Source organism: Schistocerca nitens, chromosome 4 (genome assembly GCF_023898315.1).
Source record: "Schistocerca nitens isolate TAMUIC-IGC-003100 chromosome 4, iqSchNite1.1, whole genome shotgun sequence".
Classification (NCBI taxonomy): Eukaryota; Metazoa; Arthropoda; class Insecta; order Orthoptera; family Acrididae; genus Schistocerca; species Schistocerca nitens.
Window position 1 is genome coordinate 945,329,545 of NC_064617.1, and position 21,965 is coordinate 945,351,509.

Here is a 21,965-nt window from a genome sequence, read left to right on the forward strand (position 1 = left end):
ATATATATATATATATATATATATATTTTCCGTTGCCCTACGTACCATACAAATTAAACATTGAACGGCACTTAAGAGAGGATCCTCGCTCACTTTGAGGCATGCGTGCACGAATCAACATTTAGTCTCAGTTAACCACTGTTCACTTAAATTGTTGCGTTTACTCGTATTGTAATTGGTCTGAGACAGTATCTTATCGTTCAATCATTTCACTATGGACCATCGTATGTTACGAAGTGATCAACATTTCCAACGCTGTTGCAAGTGCTACAACACCGAAAAAATGTTGTTTGAAATTTCTACAGGACTTGGTCATAAGCACAGTACGTTACAACTGAAATTAAATGATTAGTTTTGGAAAGCACAAGATTTTTTTGTATCTACAGAGGTTGCAGGCGGCGTGTATACCCACCTCATTGTTATGGCAGCGTAGGTGTATTCATATATCTCAGATGCTTACGCGAAACGATACATGACTGTATAAGTTAAGTTTAGTAGCCGCTCTAGACTAGCCGAGCTGTCTAAGGCGCTGCAGTCATGGACTGTGCGGCTGATCCCGGCGGAGGTTCGAGTCCTCCCTCGGGCATGGGTGTGTGTGTGTGTGTTTGTCCTTAGGTTGATTTAGGTTAAGTAGTGTGTACGCTTAGGGACTGATGACCTTATCAGTTAAGTCCCATAAGATTTCACACACATTTTTTTAAAGTTTCGTAGAGACTTTTAAAAGCTTTGAACCTATTAAATGAACTACGTCATAGCTAGGACTAAATGTTGTATCCAGCGCCGTATTAAATTAAACTACATCCCAAACTGTAAGATCTTATACTGCTTAACTAGCACTCTATAAGTTAGCGGATAGTCATGTCTAATACAAATAATAGTTCTACTACAGCTGGAAGTGTCTAATTCCCAGTTATTTAATATTACGAAAAATATAGCACTCACTAGTAACGGCTGACACTCGATTTTGCTATGATGACTTCCACGTGAGAGTGCCGCGGAAGAGATGACCAGAGGTCAGAACTGACCACGAATGATGTAGTCCTTGATGATAACTGTGATGGTTTACACTCCTCCGCTGCCCGTGATTAGTGCATTATGGCAAGTAGTCGAATCTGAAACCATACTCCGCGTTTGGATTGACACGTTCTTGTCGTCCGGTACGGCCACGCTTCAAAGCCTATCCTCGAACCCCGTATTCCGATGTGTGCCTCACGAGCACTAATCATGGTAAAAATAAGGGAAATTGGTGGCACTGAAACCCGTGCTGCAGCGTGACATCGTATCAAGACATACTAACGCTACAGCCAAACATTAAGCTAACACTTAAAACATATTCCTGGTTATCATAAAGAGATAAAATGGGTTTCGTGGAGAAACTCAACATTAGTAGCGATTTGGAGTGTGTATTGGAGCTTCGTAGAGGCAACAAACACTCTATAAGGTGATGTTGCGTTTCTCCAACTAACTCATTCGACCACAGCATAATATCCCGGAATATTCAAATAATTTTGAAGTTTCCGGACCTGAAAATTGACGCTGTTCACACCGAGCTGCGTCATCTCTCTTACTCCGGTACTCGTGTCACCTTATTCCTCTCGGTGGCGGAGAGTGGCGCAGGTAGGTTGCTACACAGTGTTTCTCGTAACGGAGTACACATGACGCACAAAGCATTAAGGACTGATGGACGAAGACGACAGCACTACCTAAGCGTCGCAGCCCGACTGCCGAAGCTGCACTGCGCGCCGGACATCGCTTACGGACCACACGTACTGAGGTGGAGTGCCGCTCACGATTTGGACACTGCACACCGCTTGCGTGGACGGAAGCCAGACGAGTATTTCGCAGGCCGGGAGTTGCGTCTGCGGCTAGTGCGGAGCTTGCCAACGCACGCCTTTCACTCCGGTTGTCTAGCCTAGGCGACCCAATAGTACACGCCCAAAGAGGACACCGCGGAAGGTCGACCGCAGACGCCGCACCACGCCACTTTCACGAGCCGCTGCCCATAGCGAAGCTCGGTATAAATAGCGGTCATCCGCGGAGGGCGAGCACAGTCCAGCAGCAGCAGCAGCAGCAGACGTCGGCAAACATGAAGCTTCTGGTGAGTGAGACCGATATGCGGGAATGCAGGATCTAAGACAATGCTTCGTGCTGAAACTTCCTGGCAGATTAAAACGGAGTGTCGGATCGAGACTCGAGCTCGCGACCTTTGCCTTTGCCTTTCGCTGGCAAGTCGACGTGGGGCACCTTCCCGTGAAAGGAAAAGGTACTGAGTTCGAGTCTCGGTCCAGCATATGGTTTTAATCTGCCAGGATGTTTCATATCAGCTCATACGCCGCAGAAGAGTGAAAATTCCATGCTGAAATATAAATATTGTCAATTTTTGAGTATCCCTGCTCAATCTGGGAGTGGTGAGATAGGCGTGTTCCATGCGGAAGGCAGGTAGTTACTATCTGCCTTCCGCATGGAACACGCCTATCTCACCACTGACTACTAGTGTTAGGCACATACGGTTCAAGTCAACAAGTATGGGCCTGAAGATGATGTTGTAACAACATCGAAACTAGTCGCACAATAAAACCAACACCTTAATACAACTGACGTCCCAAATGGTCCATTTCAATTATGGATATACGAAGATCACCTTTTTTTGTTCACATATGCGTAGTTCTTATTCTGGGTTCTTCGTTGTTTAGCCAAGATTAAGAACAGTTCGTTTATAACGTTCAGTTCGAAGGGAAGCAGTGAATAAGCGATACGCGGTTATTATAAAATAACCAGTATTCATGCGACGTCCGACCACCTTGGTTTGTGATCCTGTGGATCCCTAGAACAGTGTATCCGAATGCCATCAAAGAGGCAACAGCTTATTTTGTCCAGCATCCTTGCCTGTTTAGATTTTGTTCCTCACCTCAACATGATTTTACGTTCTTTTCTTCTGCCGCCTTTACCTGCATTGGTTTGGACAGTATGTCTCTTCGTATGGAAACCGTGCACAGCTTAATAGCTGATTTGTCATTTCGTGCAAAAAGCCTGTGGTTTCAAAATGCGTATGGCTATAGTTTCATTATTTCTTTTATTCTCTTCTAGCTTCTACGAATACTACTTAACCTCGAATCCCTCTTTTAATCTCGTTTGTGAACAGCTTGTGCAATGCACTCAGTTTTTTTGCCTATCTCACCAGAATACATTTTATGCTGTGCGTTCTAAAGTCAAAGTGACTGGTAGTAAACATTAGATAGACAGACTCGATAAATGCTACCTGAGTCTGGACTCTAGATATCCTCCTGCTTTATTCATCAAGAGAGATAGGCTGATAATTCGTCTCAGTGTAGATCCTGTTTTTCCAAATCTCTCAGCTTGATGCATAACGTCTTTCCTGTTGATCCTCTTATTACACTCACTGAGAATTAATTTGATGACACTTAGCCCACTCTTAGAATTTATTTATTTGACTCTACTTCCTTAAGTATCAGAGAGACGGACTCTACTTGTTTCTCAATTGGGTGACAATTACTCTGTTCACAGACTCATAAAACTCCCTTAGAATTCGTACAACGTATCCTCTTGGAATTTGTCTCTCCCACATCGAACGGTCGTTGCAACTGTAATACTTTCTGTATGTAACAGCTGCGTGTGATAACAAGGAAACGCAGCAGATACTGATATGATAATACATCAATTTTTTAGCTTATTTACACTAATAAATTAATTATTTCCTATAGGGAAATTAGCACACAAGAAACAGAGGCGGTGGAATTCCATATGTGTTAGGGAAACTAGGTGCTTAACGTGCTCTGAAACTCCGTCTTCTTTCAGATCGTCCTGAGTGCTGTCGTGGCCGTGGCCCTGGCCAAGCCCGGCTTCCTGGGGGCGGGCGTCGCCGCCCCCGCCTACGCCGCAGGCCTCGCTGCCGCCGTCCAGCCCGCTCCCGTCTACGTGGGCGGCATCCACCCCGGCCTCGCCGCCTACGGCCCGGCCAACATCGTAGTCGGTCCCGGCGGCTACAACCTGGACACCCCTGACGTGGCCGCCGCCAGGGGCGCCCACCTGGCCGCCGTCGCCCAGACGAGGGCCCGCGACGCCGCCATCAACGGCGCCGCCCTCGCTGCCGCCTCCGCCGCCGCCTACGGCGCCTACGCCGCCCCCGCTGTTGTAGCTGCCCCTGCCGTCGCCGCCGTCGCCCCCGCTGTCTATGGTGGTCCTGGGGCTGCCTTCCTGGCTGCCAAGGCTGCTTACCACGGTTAACCTGTCACAACCAAGGCTGTTCTGTTGGATTGCCAGAATGTGCCATTGTTCAAGGCCTTCGCACTACTTTGCCGCTCAAGAGGCTATTGTATTACTGACTGTTGTACAAATCTCTTCTAAATAAACCGATTTTTTTATTAATTTTGCCATTCTATTCAGCAATGAAGCACACATACAAAATCAAAGTATGAACGTTCAGTTGAGATTAGCAAAATGTGAAGGCCTAAACCGGCACACAGAGGAAGCTGGTACTAATCAGAAATCATAGCAGGCAACAAAGCAATAGGCTAACACTTTCAGATTCCAGTTTTCCAATTTGTGGTTATTCTACCAAATAAGCAAAAATACCTGATCAGACTCATAAGATTTCATGATGGTAATCGGCCACGGTGTCGCCCTTTGCTAAATAACATGATTTGAATGCGATAGTGAGGGGAACGCGATCAGTAGATCACTCTACTTGGTGTTGTTACCAATACAGAGCACGCAGCTGCTACTACCCACTCAAGTAGTTCTGCAGTTAGCCTTTGGCGGTTGCGTGCACCACGTCCCAGTCGTCCCAGAAATGAACAATTCCTGCCTATGATAAGAACTGAATGCGAGTCTTCTCACAAGGCAGACACGACGATTACTTAGCTTCGGAGGTGGACATTGTTAGACTCATAACGTAATGGAATTCGGTAAGTGTGTTGAATGTAACGTATCAAATTTATACAACTAAGTATAGTCTCGATCAATGGACCGTCCTTATACCCAGTATAAGTGACATTCTGCAAGCATAACTATGTAATAAATGTAAGAGGGCCATTCAGTAAGTATTGTAACACATTTTTTCTGAAAAAAAGGTTGGTTTTGTTCAGGATAGTAATACACGATACTATTTCCCACATTTTGGCTAAAAATCGCTATTTCTCAATATAACCTCCGTTCAACGTGACAGCCTTATACCACCTTACTGGGAGGATCTGTATGCCCACAGAAGGCCTTATAGTCAACATCTTGCAGTTCGAGTAACTTCTGTATCCACGTACTGCTTCCCGTAGAGCGCCTCCTCCATTGGGCTAAACAGATGGGAGTCAGAATGTGTGAGGTCTGGGGCTGTAACGTGGATGAGGAAGAACAGCCCAGTGAAATTTTGTAAGCTCCTCTCGGATGTGCAAACCTGTGTGAGGCCTAGCGTTGTCATGGAGAAAAAGACGTTCGTTTGCATGTTTGTGGCAACGAACATGCTGACGTCGTTTCTTTAGTTTCCTGGGTCTGTGGGTGGCCGGTCGGCAGGCGGAAGATGGAACAGGTTTGCTCTGTCTTGTTGTGATGATAACAGACGCTTCACCGAACGACTCACCGTGATTTTGTTCACTGCCGAGGTTCTGTAGACGTTCCTCAGGTGTCTAAGAGTATCTGTAATGCTCTGGTTTTCCGCCACAGGAAACTCAATGACAGGTCTCTGCCTGGAACGCACTTCCGTTACAGATGCCATTTCGAAGACTACGCTTAGCGCTATCAGCTACCGGTACCTCACGAAACTACAGGTGGTGAAGTAGGAATAAACCACGGTGACACACAAAAAATTACGAATTTTCTAAGCCGATTCTGGCCGAGAAAAACAATGTGTTGCATTACTTAACAAACGCCTCTCATAATTATAGAGAACGATTTTTGCATCTCAGTGAAACGAATATTTGCTAATAACGGTAGACATTTTATTTAGATGAAGTTAAACACAATGTTCAGGTTGGTGTGCTGTGTTCTTTATGATCTATACAGGCTGGAAAAAAACAACGTGATAGTTAAGAGAGAGAGAGGCATAGGGGATTTGAAACAGAGCAAAGTTTCCAAGTAACAAAAGGTCGGCGATGTATTATTGTGAAGCTATTGCAGAAAACTAGAGCCAGTCAGCGATAAACCCAAGTGTGTGCATTTAAGAATACCTGTTATGCTAAACAGCGCGATTACTAGGTAAACTACTTAGAGGTAATGGTTTTAGTTAAACAATCAAAGATAGGGAAACTTTAAATTTCTATCCTTGGCCGATTACATGAGACACGGATTAAAATCCTGGGGTATAAACGGAGGTAATGGACAAGTTCGCTGTTTTGTGAAACTGTGCAGTAAAGTTTCTACAAATTCTCCATTCCTTACAAATTAATAATATAAGTGTAGACCAGCTGTGGCTTGAACTCAAAGAAATACTATCGGCAGCAATTGAGAGATTAATACCAAATAAATTAACAAACGACGGACCTGATCCTCGTTGGTACTCAAAACGGGTCATAACACTGTTGCAGAAACAACGAAACGAACATGCCAAATTTAAACGGACGCTGAAACGTGGAACTTACGAAAAGCAGAAAGGTGTGGACGGGGCCTAATCAGTTACCGTTGTTTGCACAGAAAACACATACACTTTATTTTTTAAAAACAAAACTGTGGACAATCATTTTTAGAGATTTTACTAAACTGGCGGCTGAAAGCGTTTTTAGAAGAATTGCAAGTTACTGTCGGTTGAAGGTCGCAAGCAATGTTACACACAATAAACGGCCGAAGGCCTGTTTAAGAAGGTTCAAAAATGTTCGTGGGATGAAGGCCAGAAACACTTTCAAAAATACACAACGGCTGAAGGTCTGAATTACCAGTGAGGTGGACAATTACACGTTAAAAATACCAAAAACCCTTTCAACAGTGTTAATAGCTGTAACAAGTTATCTAACATTCTGCGTGGTGTCTGTTGTTCTATATCGTGTCTCTCTACCACTTTCGCGCAACGACGCTCTGAGCGTGTTTTTTAGGGAATTGACTAGTTTGAACCTGGGAGCTGTTGCTGGTAAGGAGACGTCAGACCACACATGACATGTAGAGTTCAGAAGAGTTCAGTGAGACTAGCGATGATATAACCTAATACTTAATGATTTCAGCGTCAGCTCCACTGCACTCCCTGTAAAAGAATCTTAATACTGACTAAATTTAGTGGAAGGGGTTCAAGGCTTTCCTATTTTTAGTTAGCTGGTAAAATAACGTCGAAAAAGCAATAAAGTTTACCGTTGGAAATTTTATTCTACTCACAAAACATTGTTTATAAATTGCACTATTGATAAAACGAAATGTTTTAATACAGGATGATAAAAACCAACTGCGTTCAACAAAAATGTGAACGAATATTCCCTGAATGGGTTTCCAAGTTCTACATAGTTCTACAATGGATCGAAGGATGACCTATGCCATATCACATCTATAATATCTAGGTTTATACACTCCTGGAAATTGAAATAAGAACACCGTGAATTCATTGTCCCAGGAAGGGGAAACTTTATTGACACATTCCTGGGGTCAGATACGTCACATGATCACACTGACAGAACCACAGGCACATAGACACAGGCAACAGAGCATGCACAATGTCGGCACTAGTACAGTGTATATCCACCTTTCACAGCAATGCAGGCTGCTATTCTCCCATGGAGACGATCGTAGAGATGCTGGATGTAGTCCTGTGGAACGGCTTGCCATGCCATTTCCACCTGGCGCCTCAGTTGGACCAGCGTTCGTGCTGGACGTGCAGACCGCGTGAGACGACGCTTCATCCAGTCCCAAACACGCTCAATGGGGGACAGATCCGGAGATCTTGCTGGCCAGGGTAGTTGACTTACACCTTCTAGAGCACGTTGGGTGGCACGGGATACATGCGGACGTGCATTGTCCTGTTGGAACAGCAAGTTCCCTTGCCGGTCTAGGAATGGTAGAACGATGGGTTCGATGACGGTTTGGATGTACCGTGCACTATTCAGTGTCCCCTCGACGATCACCAGTGGTGTACGGCCAGTGTAGGAGATCGCTCCCCACACCATGATGCCGGGTGTTGGCCCTGTGTGCCTCGGTCGTATGCAGTCCTGATTGTGGCGCACACCTGCACGGCGCCAAACACGCATACGACCATCATTGGCACCAAGGCAGAAGCGACTCTCATCGCTGAAGACGACACGTCTCCATTCGTCCCTCCATTCACGCCTGTCGCGACACCACTGGAGGCGGGCTGCACGATGTTGGGGCGTGAGCGGAAGACGGCCTAACGGTGTGCGGGACCGTAGCCCAGCTGCATGGAGACGGTTGCGAATGGTCCTCGCCGATACCCCAGGAGCAACAGTGTCCCTAATTTGCTGGGAAGTGGCGGTGCGGTCCCCTACGGCACTGCGTAGGATCCTACGGTCTTGGCGTGCATCCGTGCGTCGCTGCGGTCCGGTCCCAGGTCGACGGGCACGTGCACCTTCCGCCGACCACTGGCGACAACATCGATGTACTGTGGAGACCTCACGCCCCACGTGTTGAGCAATTCGGCGGTACGTCCACCCGGCCTCCCGCATGCCCACTATACGCCCTCGCTCAAAGTCCGTCAACTGCACATACGGTTCACGTCCACGCTTTCGCGGCATGCTACCAGTGTTAAAGACTGCGATGGAGCTCCGTATGCCACGGCAAACTGGCTGACACTGACGGCGGCGGTGCACAAATGCTGCGCAGCTAGCGCCATTCGACGGCCAACACCGCGGTTCCTGGTGTGTCCGCTGTGCCGTGCGTGTGATCATTGCTTGTACAGCCCTCTCGCAGTGTCCGGAGCAAGTATGGTGGGTCTGACACACCGGTGTCAATGTGTTCTTTTTTCCATTTCCAGGAGTGTATTAAGTTTGACAAAAGGGAAAACTATCAAAATGGTCTACAGTGACCCTCAATTATCTTTAATTACTTATCTAACTTGTCGTAAATTACAGTGGCTGATGTGGCTTCTCAATAACTATATAACAGAAAAATCATTAGTATTACGCAAAAAGGGGGTGTAACAGATGAGACTTCTGCAGTTCTGAGTGAAGCTTTATGCGCTGTTATGCGGCATCGTGTGCGTTCATTACCTTGTCGGTGTTCGTCAGGGGGCGGCAGACAGCACAGCTCCACTCACCTCGCCGTCTCGCAAGCAACTCCTCTCCTATCTTCTCCATACTACAATTTACCGAAGTTGGTTTAAAAAAACTATCTGACTGTGCCTTCATCTGAACAATCAGGGTCTCAATGTTAACCTTAAGCTCCGCCTACAAAAATTCTGTCTATCCAATGAAAAACGTTATACTTTTCGTGGTGGGGCAATGCTTTTAAAATTTGCAACGTAACAGAGACGCGAAAAAGTCTCACGCTAAAACTTGCAGCTGGTGTGGTCCTTTTAGTGTTACCGTAGGATCTATACTGTTCTTCTGGAGGGTTCTATCTTTTAACATGGGCTGGGGGGTGGTCCTGACGTAACAGGGACGCGAAAAAGTCTTACGCTAAAACTTGCGGTTGGGGTGGCCCTTTTTTGTGTTATCGTAAGATCTATACTGTTCTTCTGCAGGGCTCTAGCTTTTAACATGGGCTGGGGGGGGGGGGGGTCCTGACGTAACAGAGACGCGAGAAAGTCTCACGCTAAAACTTGCGGCTGGGGTGTGGTCCTAGCGGTTAGCTGGCGACGTGGGGGTCCGTCCCTTATCGTAGGGCCTTGTCGCTTAACACGGTTCTGGTCTCGGCTTCTGTTCTCGTTTCTCCCCTCGGAACTGCGTCTGTCTCACGGTGGGAAGGTATGACATGCATTTAGGCATTCTTGTGTTAGTCTGTGGTATTCCATTTGCTCACTCGTTACTCGTATTACTTTGGTTAATTTAATGTCATGATTTATTCGGAGCTATGTGACATACTAGTGGATTTGCTTATCATGTCAGGGTTTTCATGGAAGGTGTTGGATTTGCGTGACACCTTACAGTTATAGTAACGGCTGAAGGCCTTATCAAGACAGAACTGAAACTATTTGTCGGCTGAATGCCACAAGCAATGTTACAAACAGTTAACGGCTGAAGGCTTGAGTAAGAAAGGATTCAAAATGATTGGGGGCTGAGGGCCACAAGCAATTTTCAGAATACTCAACGGCTGAAGGCCAGAATTGCAAGTAAGGAAGGCAGTTGCATGTTATATTGCTGAAACGTTTGTAAAACAATCTTAACGAACTTAACAGGCTATAGTGACGGCTGCAGGCTTTATTAAGAGAAAATTGAAAATAGTCTGTCGGCTGAAGGTCACAAACAGTGTTACAAACAATTAACGGCTGAAGGCCGGAATTACAAGTGGGAAATGCAATGACATGTTAAATCATTAGCGTAAATTATAAACATTTATGACAACTTGTCCAAATAAGACGGAGTGATCCACAGACAGTGCTCCCTGGATTAACCTGAGGAAGGTGACTACAGCTGTGTAAGCGGTGAGACAGGCAGCCAAGGGTTGTACTCACGTAAGAGGATGGCAACTCACACTAGGGTTAGCTTAAGCGCCGACCGAACGACTAACCAATCCGCCTAACGTCCGATCACCGGTACAACGATGGAATATCTTTAGGCAAGGGCGAAGAGACGGACAGCACCACGTCTTCAGAAACACACTCAAGACTGAATAAATCACTAGAGCCAAGGTAGACCTCCCAGAAACATATGCACAGTACAATTAAAGGGGCTGTCGAACTACACGCCATGTCGGACAGCATCAACACAACGAGGAAAGGTACACTGCCAGAAAAGAACGGTAACCTCCAGGGCAGGTAACTGGGGCGTTAGCGGCCACAAGGCAGAAAATACCGCTGGTAGCACTTCACTAATAAGAATAATACTAAATCACAACTAATAGCAAGGAATAGAAGGCAGCTAATAGCTTCCTCCAATCTGACAGACTCCACGTGTTGCAGTTGGTCTCACCAACCTTGGGAGCAGCAACACGCAAACTTCAGCGAGATCTCAATCGGTGGAGGTTTCAATACTGGACACGGTTCACTCAACTTCAAACGTCCTGGGTTCGGTCGTCGGCTACAGCCGCTCGGTCCAACAGTGCCTGCTCCCAGCCAGCAGCCCTGGCCTGCCCTTGCGCTGCGGGAAGTCGAACTACCGACACGACAACGCAGGGAGCATTTAAATAACCAGACATTAAAAACCATACAAGATACATACGGATCTGGGATGACAATTCCACAGAGTCCCAAACAAAACTAAAACCAGTCACTGTGACACAACACGGACGAATTACAAGTCGGCACAAACACAGAGAAGCCAGAAACGGTCGGACAACCACATGAAAGTCGTCCGCTGCGACGACCGATCGAACGACCAACCAAAGGTCAACCCCACTCAAGTCAGGTACGGAACAGATCGCAGTATAAATCATCGACTGACAACTTATTGCCCTGGGGGTATTCCGACGGGCGGACACACGCACACACGCACACAGGGGTAAGCTGCACTACTTGAATACCACGGTCCATTCAACTCAAACTCGCTGAATACGGTCCTTGCTATGGTCGTGCACCCTCGCGACCACATCCTTCCGTCGGACAGCGAGTGCTGGCTGTTCGGCCGTCACTACTGCTCCGTCCCAGCTCCTCTAACTCGACACACAACGAAGCGGAAATACTAGACGGCGCTCCGACGATGGTACCACAACACGCGCTCTCGATAAGCCCTGCTGCTGCCACTCACGGACAGACAAGGCGACCAAACGTAGTGGCGCCAGTGAACACACTAAGACAACGAGACGCCACTGTCGCTATTACAAGATGCCAAGCTACGAACTGCATCAACGCGAGCCGCACGCGGCTCAGACGCAAAATCCCCAAGATTGGAAATCTTTTACAAAAGCTCGAAATTTAGCGCAGACTTCAGTGATGAATGTGTATAACAGGTTAAACAACGAAGCTTTGTCTCAAGACCTGGCAGAAAATCCAAAGAGATTCTGGTCGTATGTGCAGCATGTTAGCGGCAAGAAACACAGCCTTCCGAAATGCCTTCACAAAAGAAGATGAAGTAAATATTCCAGAATTCGGATCAAGAACAGCTGCCAATATGAGTAATGTAGAAGTAAATATCCTCGGAGTAGTGAAGCAACTTAAATCACTTAATAAAAGCAAGTCTTCTGGTCCAGACAATATACCAATATCTTTTCAGAGTATGCTGATGCATTAGCTCCGTACTTAACAATCGTATACAAGCGTTCGCTCGAAGAAAGATCCGTCCCCAACGACTGGATGGTTGCACAGGCCACACCAATATTCAAGAAACGTAGTAGGATTAATCGGCATAATTATAGGCCCATATCGTTAACGTCGATGCGCAGTAGGATTTTGGAACATTTATTGTGTTCGTACATTATGAATTATCTCGAAGAAAACAGCCTATTGACACATAGTTCTTCTGAAGGAAACTAGGTGCTTAACATGCTCTGAAACTCCGCCCTCTTTCATATCTTTTTTCGCATGAAGTTCTGATTGCTATTGACAAGAAATTTCAGATCGATTCCGTATTTCTGGATTTCCAGAAGGCTTTTATCACTGTACAACACAAGCGGCTTGTACTGAAATTGCGTGCCTATGGAATATCGTATCAGTTATGTGACTGGATATGTGATTTCCTGTCAGAGATGCCACAGTGCACAGTAATTGACTTAAAGTCAACGAGTAAAACAGAAGTCATTTCTGGCGCTCCTCAAGGTAGTGGTACAGGTCATTTGCTGCTCCTTATCTATATAAACGATTTGGGACACAATATGAGGAGCCGTCTTAGGTTGTTTGCAGGTGACGCTGTCGTTTACCGACTGATTAAGTAATCAGAAGATCAAAACAAATTGCAAAAGATTTAGAAAAGATATTGGAATGGTAAGACAGTTGGCAGTTGACCCTAAATAACGAAAAGTGTGAGGTCATCCACATGAGAGCTAAAAGGAATTCGGTAAACTTCGGTTACACGATAAATCAGTCTAATCTAAAAGCCGTAAATTCAACTAAATACCTAGGTATTACAATTACGACCAACTTAAATTGGTGGGAACACATAGAAAATGATGTTGGGAAGACTAACCAAAGACTGCATTTTATTGTCACGATACTTAGAAAATGTAACAGATCTACTAAGGAAACTGCCTACACTGCGCTTGTCCGTCCTCTTTTAGAATACTGCTGCACCGTGTGGGATCCTCACCAGAAAGGGACTGACGGAGTACATCGAAAAAGTTCAAATTAGGGCAGCTCGTTCTGTATCATCGCGAAATTCGGGAGAGAGTGTCACAGAAATGATACAGGATTTGGGCTGGACATCATTAAAAGAAAGGCGTTTTTCGTTGCGACAGAATCTTCTCACGAAATTCCAATCACCAACTTTCTCTTCCGAATGCGAAAATATTATTTTGGCACCGACTTACATAGTGAGAAACGATCACCGCGATAAAATAAGGGAAATAAGAGCTCCCTTCTTGCCGCGTGCTATACAGGATTGGAATAATAGAGAATTGTGAAGGTGATTCGATGAACCCTCTGCCAGGCAGTTAAATGTAATTTGCAGAGTATCCACGTAGATGTATATTTAGATGTAGATATCATATATAAGATATTTCACGTACGTCCATTATCATTTATTTACTCAGATAAGCCATTGTTTTCAATATATCAAGAGTAACGAAATATTTTAAAAACGTAATTTTTATTCAAAATTTTATTCTTAATAATACGTCAGTGTGTATGTAACATTGTTTGCTTGCAACCTCTGTGCACTTAACGTAACTCACCATTGACATACCATCGTTTACTTGCTGGGCAAGTTGACGAAACATTACTGTGAAACCTCTGACAATTATAGATATAAAATATCTGAATTATTTCAATTTATACTAATATATTCGTTACCAATTTTTGCGGTTGTAAAGTACAAAACGCTCAGAAATTAATCTATTACTTACCGCAATATAAAATTAGAGTTATTGTAGCCTTACTAGAGCACGGAAACAATCTTAAGAACGGCCCTTAATATTTCTGCCACCAACTGCCTCATACTACCTTCCTCAGCAAGTTTAAAAATTTTCCAATAAGTTTTGGTGTGCTAACATATTCACTATGCTGAAAAAGAAGGAGACAGTGACACTGGGAAATATATGGAAAAGTAATAAGTACTGGAAGTAGTGAAACTACCCAAAATAGAAAGCCGAGATAAAACCGAGCAGTACTGAATGCAAGCTTGAGGGATAAAAGTAAAGTGGAGATGAATGTTTCCAACAATGACTACCGTGGTGCTCCCGAATGAAACGAATAGCTCAGACCGTCAACGTTTGCAATGTTGTGCAGAAACTCTCAGTGCAATACAAATACAAAAATGAATGTGGAAGATACCAAAGTCTGTAACGAGGCACAGGAGACCACGGATCCCTAATACCAAAACACTCATGAAATATTTATGAAGAACAGCCGAAATTTTGTAAGTGGAGTTCTAATTCACCCTCCACATCTGTACATATAGAATCAATCTGTAGATGTAAATTCAGCAATCGAGAGCACAATGCCTAACAGACAGTACGCCATACCCTCTGCCAGCTACATAAATGTGTTTTACAGAGTATCCATGTAGAAGTAGATATTAACGACTTCATATACCACCTGCGAAGGGTTGAGTGGAACTCCACGCCGTAGCCTATATTATATTATTACCTCCGTTTCTAACGGTGGTATAGAGTGAAAGTAGGCGAAGTTGTAGGGTCTCCATCAAAAAACGGTTCTCAAAATTTACTCGTCTAGGTTTCACGAGAGTAACGATCCCCAATGTAATACTCGGAACATATGTGTTAATGTTTCGTATTGGGTGTACGAGGGTGTTATGATCGAAGCAGCGCATTTCTCAAATCATTAGACGTCTGCTGCCTGCCTGCCTTTATATCTACATATATACTCCGCTAGCCAAAATCATATTTCCCCCCTTCTGTTCCACTCGCAGATCGCGCTAGGGAAAAACGACTGTCTGAACGCCTCAGTACGAGCACTTATTTCCCTTATCTTTGAATGGTGATCATTGCGCGATTTGAAAGTTGGTGGTAATAATATATGCTCTACATCCTCGGTGAAGATCGGATTTCGGAATTTAGTGAGCAGCCGCTTCCCTTTAGCGCGTCGTCTATCTGCAAGTGGGTGCACCGGCCGTAGTGGCCGTGCGGTTCTAGGCGCTACAGTCTGGAGCCGAGCGACCACTACGGTCACACGTTCGAATCCTGCCTCGGGCATGGATGTGTGTGATGTCCTTAGGTTAGTTAGGTTTAATTAGTTTTAAGTTCTATGCGACTGATGACCTCGGAAGTTAAGTCGCATAGTGCCCAGAGCCATTTCTTTCTGTCTCTCTCTCTCTCTTTTTTTTTTTTTTTTTTTTTGCAGGTGTATCCCACTTAAAACATTCTATGAGATTTGTAACGCTCTCGTAATGGCTAAATGTACCAGTCACGAATCTTGTAGCTCTTCTTTGGACCCTCTCAATCTCTTGAATCAGACCCAACTGGTAAAGGTCCCATACAGACGAACAATACTCCAAGACTGGACGAACTAACGTATTGTAAGCTATTTCCTTTGTTGAAGGACTGCATCGCTTCAGAATTCTACCAATAAACCGCAATCTAGTGTCTGCCTTACCCGTTACTTGTGTAATCTGATCATTTCATTTGAGATCATTTCGAACAGTCACACCCAGATACTTGACAGACGTTACCGCTTCCAAAGACTGGGCATTTATTTTTTTATCGTACATTAATGGGGCTTTTAGCCTTGTTATACGCAGTAGGTTACAGTTACTAATATTGAGAGATAACTGCCAGTCATTACACCACACATTTAGTTTCTGAAAATCATCATTAATTTGTTCACAATATTCGTGTGAACAATCTAAGGCTGCTGTCAATACCGTCAACCAGATCGTTTATGTAAATCGTAAAAAGCAGAGGACGTATTACGCTGCCCTGGGGCACAGCTGAAGTTACGCTTGTTTCTGTTGAAGTCACCGCGTTCAGAACGACATAATGCTCCCTGTCTGTTAGAAAACTTTCTATCCAACCGCATATGTCGTCGGATAGACCGTAAGCGCACACTTTTGTAGCAAGCGACAGTGCCGAACTGAGTCGAACGCCTTTCGAAAGTTGAGAAATATGGCATCAACCTAGTAGCCGGTATCTAGGGCCTGTTGTATATCATGCACAAAGAGGGTCAGCTGTGTGTCGCATGACCGCTGTTTCCTAAAACCTTGCTGGTTTCTGCAGATGAGCTTCTCAGAGTCTAGAAAGGTCATTGTGTCTGAACACAGGATATGTTCCATGATTCTACAACAAATCGATGTCAGTGAAATTGGCTGGTAATTATGCGCATTCGATTTTCTACCCTTTTTAATAGATTGCTATTACCTGGGCCTTCTTCCAGTCCCGGAACTTTCCACTGTTCCAATGATCACTGATAGATGATGGATAACAATGGTGCTATATTTGTAGCATAGTCAACATTGTATCTTACGGGGATATCGTCTGGGCCAGATGCCTTCCTGGCGTCTAAGGATCTCACCTGTTTTACAATCCCAGATACACTAAACACTATGTCAGCCATCCTTTCGTTTGTTCGATAATTGAAAGGGGGAATGGTGCTGCAGTCCTCTGCTTGATACGGATTCCCAACTCTCGCGAAGTGGTCGAGATCTGGACGCATTGGTTTCCATCACAGCTACACTTTACTTATCGATATTTTCCCTACAAATCTTTCGTTCCCTATCCCTCCTTCTGATCTCCTGTGTTCGTCTAGCATTATTGCTAGATATTTAAACAGTGTGACAGGTTATAACAGTTCGCACCAATAATCGGACATTATCGGGTACTTTACCACTGTTGTGAGAATTATATTTTGCTTCCAACCACATTTAGGGGAACGTCATTTAACTCAGAAAGTGCAAAAGCACTATAAGATACTGTATTTATATACAATCGGGAATGGTCAGTACGTATACTGTGGAGCAGTTTCTATTTTATTTTAAAACGTTAACTAGTTCTTCAAGTGGACGGGGGTCAGTAATTTTACAAACCGTCTGTTGGTAGAACTCGATTCTCTCATTGCATACAACGTCTATTTGTAGAACTCGATGCTCTCAGTGTATGCCGCTGTAAGCGGATACAAGGTGTTTCGAATTAGAAATGCTTCGAAAAGACTTCTTGACTCCATTATAAACAAAGGAAGTTTCCCGTAAATCTTGATAGGAAACTAGTGCGAAGTGAAATTAATTGTAGTTTGTAGCTGCGGCTATAGTCTGTCATAATACATCTCTCTTCTCTGCTACGGTTTAACTGTACCCGCGCACATACGGTTTCCTTCGCTAGACTTACGTGTCACACGCTGGTTCGCAGCTTACAGTAGTACTGAAGGACGACAGTTACGTGGAGTTGCAAGAACAAACAAGTTGTCCAACGAACTACTTTCACTACCGCGAAGCCTGAAATTAAAAATGTCGATCACACTGGTATGGATAGCTGCAGCCTTTTTGAGACAGTCAAGGACAACGTATTACTTAGCGTGGAGTGCACAGCTATTCTGAGAACAGAATCACATAAGACTACGAAAGAGTCGCCCAAATAGCAACGTGAAATAGAAAAACCATGCCCGTACAAAGGATTAGGAGGGACAAAGTATTTCTGGATAAAGTTTATAGAGAGATCATGAATCATAATTAATCATACACACTAAATTAACTGTTATTATTTTCATGTATTGGCAGCACAGGTCTTTCTCTGAATACTCACAACAGACTAATTCTCATTTGTCGTTTAATCATATAATGAGACGTTAGACGTTCCGAAACTATATAAATGTGTATTGTAGTGAGAAAGGTAGTAGCGTTTGCACAACCATAATAAAATTGCCTCCTCCAGTATCCTTCAATGTATAATTATCTACACGTTTTCACCAGGAGATATTGTACAGGGCTGACCGTACTAAATATATGCATGTAATGGCAAAAAAAGAAAAGCAATTTCTATTTCATTTTGAACCCCTGCTGACTGTACGTCAGTTGAAGACGTTAGTGAAAGAAGAATGAGATCTTTTTTGGTTTAACATTTCTCATTAAGTGAATATTGTTGTTGCAGTTCCTATTTGTCGACTTTTTGTTTACGTATGAGTAACTTCGATCAGTAATAACAGTATATATTTTTATACGCCTCTTTCAGCCTCACATCGTTTTGCGTTAGCTGGGACTTATGTAACTGTTAGGGAATAGTAGATGGAAGCACTCTAAACGTGAAACTTTATTTTCTTCGAGTAGTGAGTCTTTTAATGAAATTAGGTACATTCAGGTTTTGACTGACTGGAGAAATAATTTGCCTGGTGTATTCTCATGAAATCTCATGAAATTTCAGGAATCTGGAAGGGTATGGTATAAGTGATAAAAACACCATCCAGAATTCACGCGTGTATACCAATGAAGTGCCAAGTTTAGCCTATCGATGTGATTTCACTTCTACCCCACAAGAATCATAATTATACAGAAATAATTAATTAGCAACATAACTTTTATTTGTCTAGATCGCGAGTTTATAAAATGAGACAACCGGTTTCGTTTGTGCTATTAGTTATCGTCAAATAGTGAAACGTTGTTACGGAGTGTGACTCGACACGTGTCGTACAGTCAGAGACAAATAAACGTTATGTTGAAAACTACAAATGCTTTCCACATTCTTGACTACAGCCTTATTCTGTATTATTAGTTAATGTCATTCATACGAGCGAGATGTATGGAAACTGATAAACGAACCACGAAAACTCGACAGAAATGAGGAGCAATACAATCCATCTTGCGACTTCGAAACCTATCGACCGAATCACAGGAATTACCATTACGAAAATATATGTATGAATCAAAAAATGGTTTTGTGCTCTTCCTGTAGCTGAGGAAATACAAATAAGACAGAAATTCATAAAGGATTAGAGTCCATCTCTACTGCAACTGAATTATGTTCAGATCATGTTCCAGCTTAAATTAATAAAAAAGAACAAAATCGTTTTCCACACTTATGCTATTTAAAGCGAAGCGATCTTCATCTGTATTTACTAACAGATATACAGTCTAATCTCTTACGTTGCGCCTACCATTTTCTGTTTCATTTATACAAATTTCGTCCTTTGATGTCTTAGGTATTGACATGTACCAAAACAGCAAGCTAGTCGAAAATATGGATATTCCGTACTTTCATCACTGCAACATCTGCTGTTATTACTTCAAGCATTACTATACTTATGTTGAGGTTGAAGCACTTCTGTCTGTGTTTGCTTGAAAACAGTTTGGCGAAACAATTTTTACTATTCTCGCTATCAGAACTACGTTTTAGATCCAATTTTTTCAACTGGACATCTCAAAAGTGAAGTAGTTATATTTACATTGTAAGAACAATGGAAACTGAACGTGCATCTTGCATGATATTAACGCATCAAAGTGAAACAAAATTAGGGGTTCTGTCTTCGGTGGGTATCGCGTTTAGGATACGTTCTCGTATAGGTTTCATTACTGGTCAGTGCAGACCTAGTGTCCAACTCTCATTGCTAACGTTAGCTTCACCTTTTCAGCCGGACAATGCAGATTTAAAGGCTTTTGTAATAGGACAAGTTCCAAAAACGGTTTATCAACCATCTGTCACTATTGCAGGCATATGTTTCGCGACTGCTTTCGAACTAGCTGGTCAGTCTCAAACCTGTCGCAGTCAACATGTCGCTACTTAGAAAGTCAGAATCAAGTAGTTTGATTCTAACCAGCTAATCAGATTCATGTTGATTATACATGCTTTATAAAATGTTCGCAGAATACTGTCACAATCAACATGTGTCTGCTAAGCAAGTCAGAATGAAACAGTTTGATTCTAACTTGCTACGTATGCACATATTGATTGTGACAGTCATCTGGGAACATTTTGTAAGGTATATGTTGCATTCTGACGCTTGTTATTAAGATGACGCACTATCAGTGAAGCCTTAGTAGGCCAGACTTGAGAATAAACCAGGTGGTTCTAAACTAGTCACCAAACATATGTAATGCAATTGTGACAGATCGTTAAGAAGAGCTTCAAAAAATATTAGAAAGGTTACAGCTCTTGTGTCAACAAAATGTTGAAACTGAAAAAAATAGAGCAGGTTTACTTCTTAGAGAGCAGTAGGTAGATACCCCACAGCGAACAGAATAACAACCATTTACGGACGATTTGTTGAGTTATTTGTGGAATCTATAGAAACAACGTGTTCTTATGTAGATAAGGACCATCTATTCTAAGTAATATTTCCGTATTTCTATCTTACACGTCCTGTAGCTTCACGTTCATCTTCCTCGCGAAGGAGCTACCCTTATTTCATTCGGTGAAAAGTGCCGTTCTTTGTACTTACGCTACGATTGTTCAGGACTCTTCGAACTTTATTTCTTGCTTGGAAAACACAACTGTTCTTCACTTTTGTAATCTGCATTTAATTACTTAATTATACTTTGATTTGTGAAGTACATTCCTAAGGCTTTTGCAGAATATCTTTAAGCTCCCTTCCTTAGACGTCATTACCATGAAAAAGGCTGGAAGATATAATCACTAAAATCTTTACTGAAGGAACAATCGTTACATTCACTGCAGCCGCTTTATGGAACAAGGGTGATAACTATTTTAGGTTGCACGGGTTACTGCCAGATGTTGGGGTAGCAATGCTATATTGCTCAGTCATTTATTTAAGCAACTCATGTATTTATGCCTATAAAGTTGAGGTATGTAAGTATGTTTCAGTACAGATGCGTATCGTGTGAAGAAGTGGCATGCAGGCATGAGAGACATGGGGCAAGCTACCCGACAACGCTATGTGAGGTATGCATATCTACAGCCCTCAGTTGTTAAGTTAGGAGTGGCAATTACAGAACACTTGAAGCATTTTTCGCTTAACATGACTTACTATCTGGGTATGAAACAATGCTAACACACATAGTGAAAACGTGAAACCAGGGTGACATGTAGACGTATTAGGAAACAGCGGATCTACGCATTTGGTCTCATTATATCGACTGATCACAGATCCCATGACAGTTTTATTCGAACGGAATCTCTTAGACCATTTCGAAAACTTAATGGAAACTCTATACTACTTTAACGTATTGTTTATGTATTGCACTTACAGATTTATCAACAAATAAATATTATTACTGCAGATAGATCTGATGTAGATTTGATTCCTCTTTTTTTTCTAGTCAGAGACTGGGAGGAATAAGAAAATGGGCAACCGCAGGGTGAGCAACTAGTCCTAAGGAATTTTCGTCCATCGCGTATCAGTCACGTAAAGTTTTCCAGCTTTAACTAGCTTTAGAAACGAGTTAAATTTAATGAGTAGGTCAATCCATGTCTGTGGTGAAACCGAATGCAAGAAAATATAATTAAACCGGCAAACTGTACGGCGCTCATCAAAGTGTTTAGTTCGCCTAATTCCCGTGGTGATGGTGAAAAGGCGTTTTGATGTGACACCATAAATTAACTAATAATGAAAATTCTGCTTCGCTCGTCGGTAAACTCGGCACCGGTAAATTTCAGTAGGCGTGACGCTTTCGTTTGCATCACGGATCACTGCAACTCAGGTCTTGCAGTTCTGGTCACGATGCGGACCCAGTAATCTCGGCCATCTCCATGTTACTGCAATGGTCAAGCGAGAGTCCTCTGACGTAACAGTGCGACAAAAACCGTACCAAATGATAAACGTAATACCAGTCTTCAAGCGGCCCACTAAGGCTTCACCGACCGAGAAAATTACTTGGAACTTGTACTTCAGGTGAATTGTAAATTTTAGTAAATATGTAGTAGGAAGCTTCTAAAAGGCCATATGA

General features: G+C 43.3%; 1 protein-coding gene across 1 annotated transcript in view; it reads left to right on the forward strand.

The window, feature by feature from the left end:
• The first annotated feature begins 2,059 nt into the window (after positions 1-2,059).
• LOC126252822 (cuticle protein 18.7-like) overlaps positions 2,060-21,965 on the forward strand; it is a 175,529-nt gene continuing 155,623 nt past the window's right edge. Inside the window, exons 1-2 of the mRNA XM_049953764.1 lie at positions 2,060-2,098; positions 3,817-4,047. Coding sequence (XP_049809721.1) covers positions 2,087-2,098; positions 3,817-4,047 — 243 coding nt within the window. The 5' untranslated portion in view covers positions 2,060-2,086. The remainder of the gene's footprint in view (positions 2,099-3,816; positions 4,048-21,965) is intronic.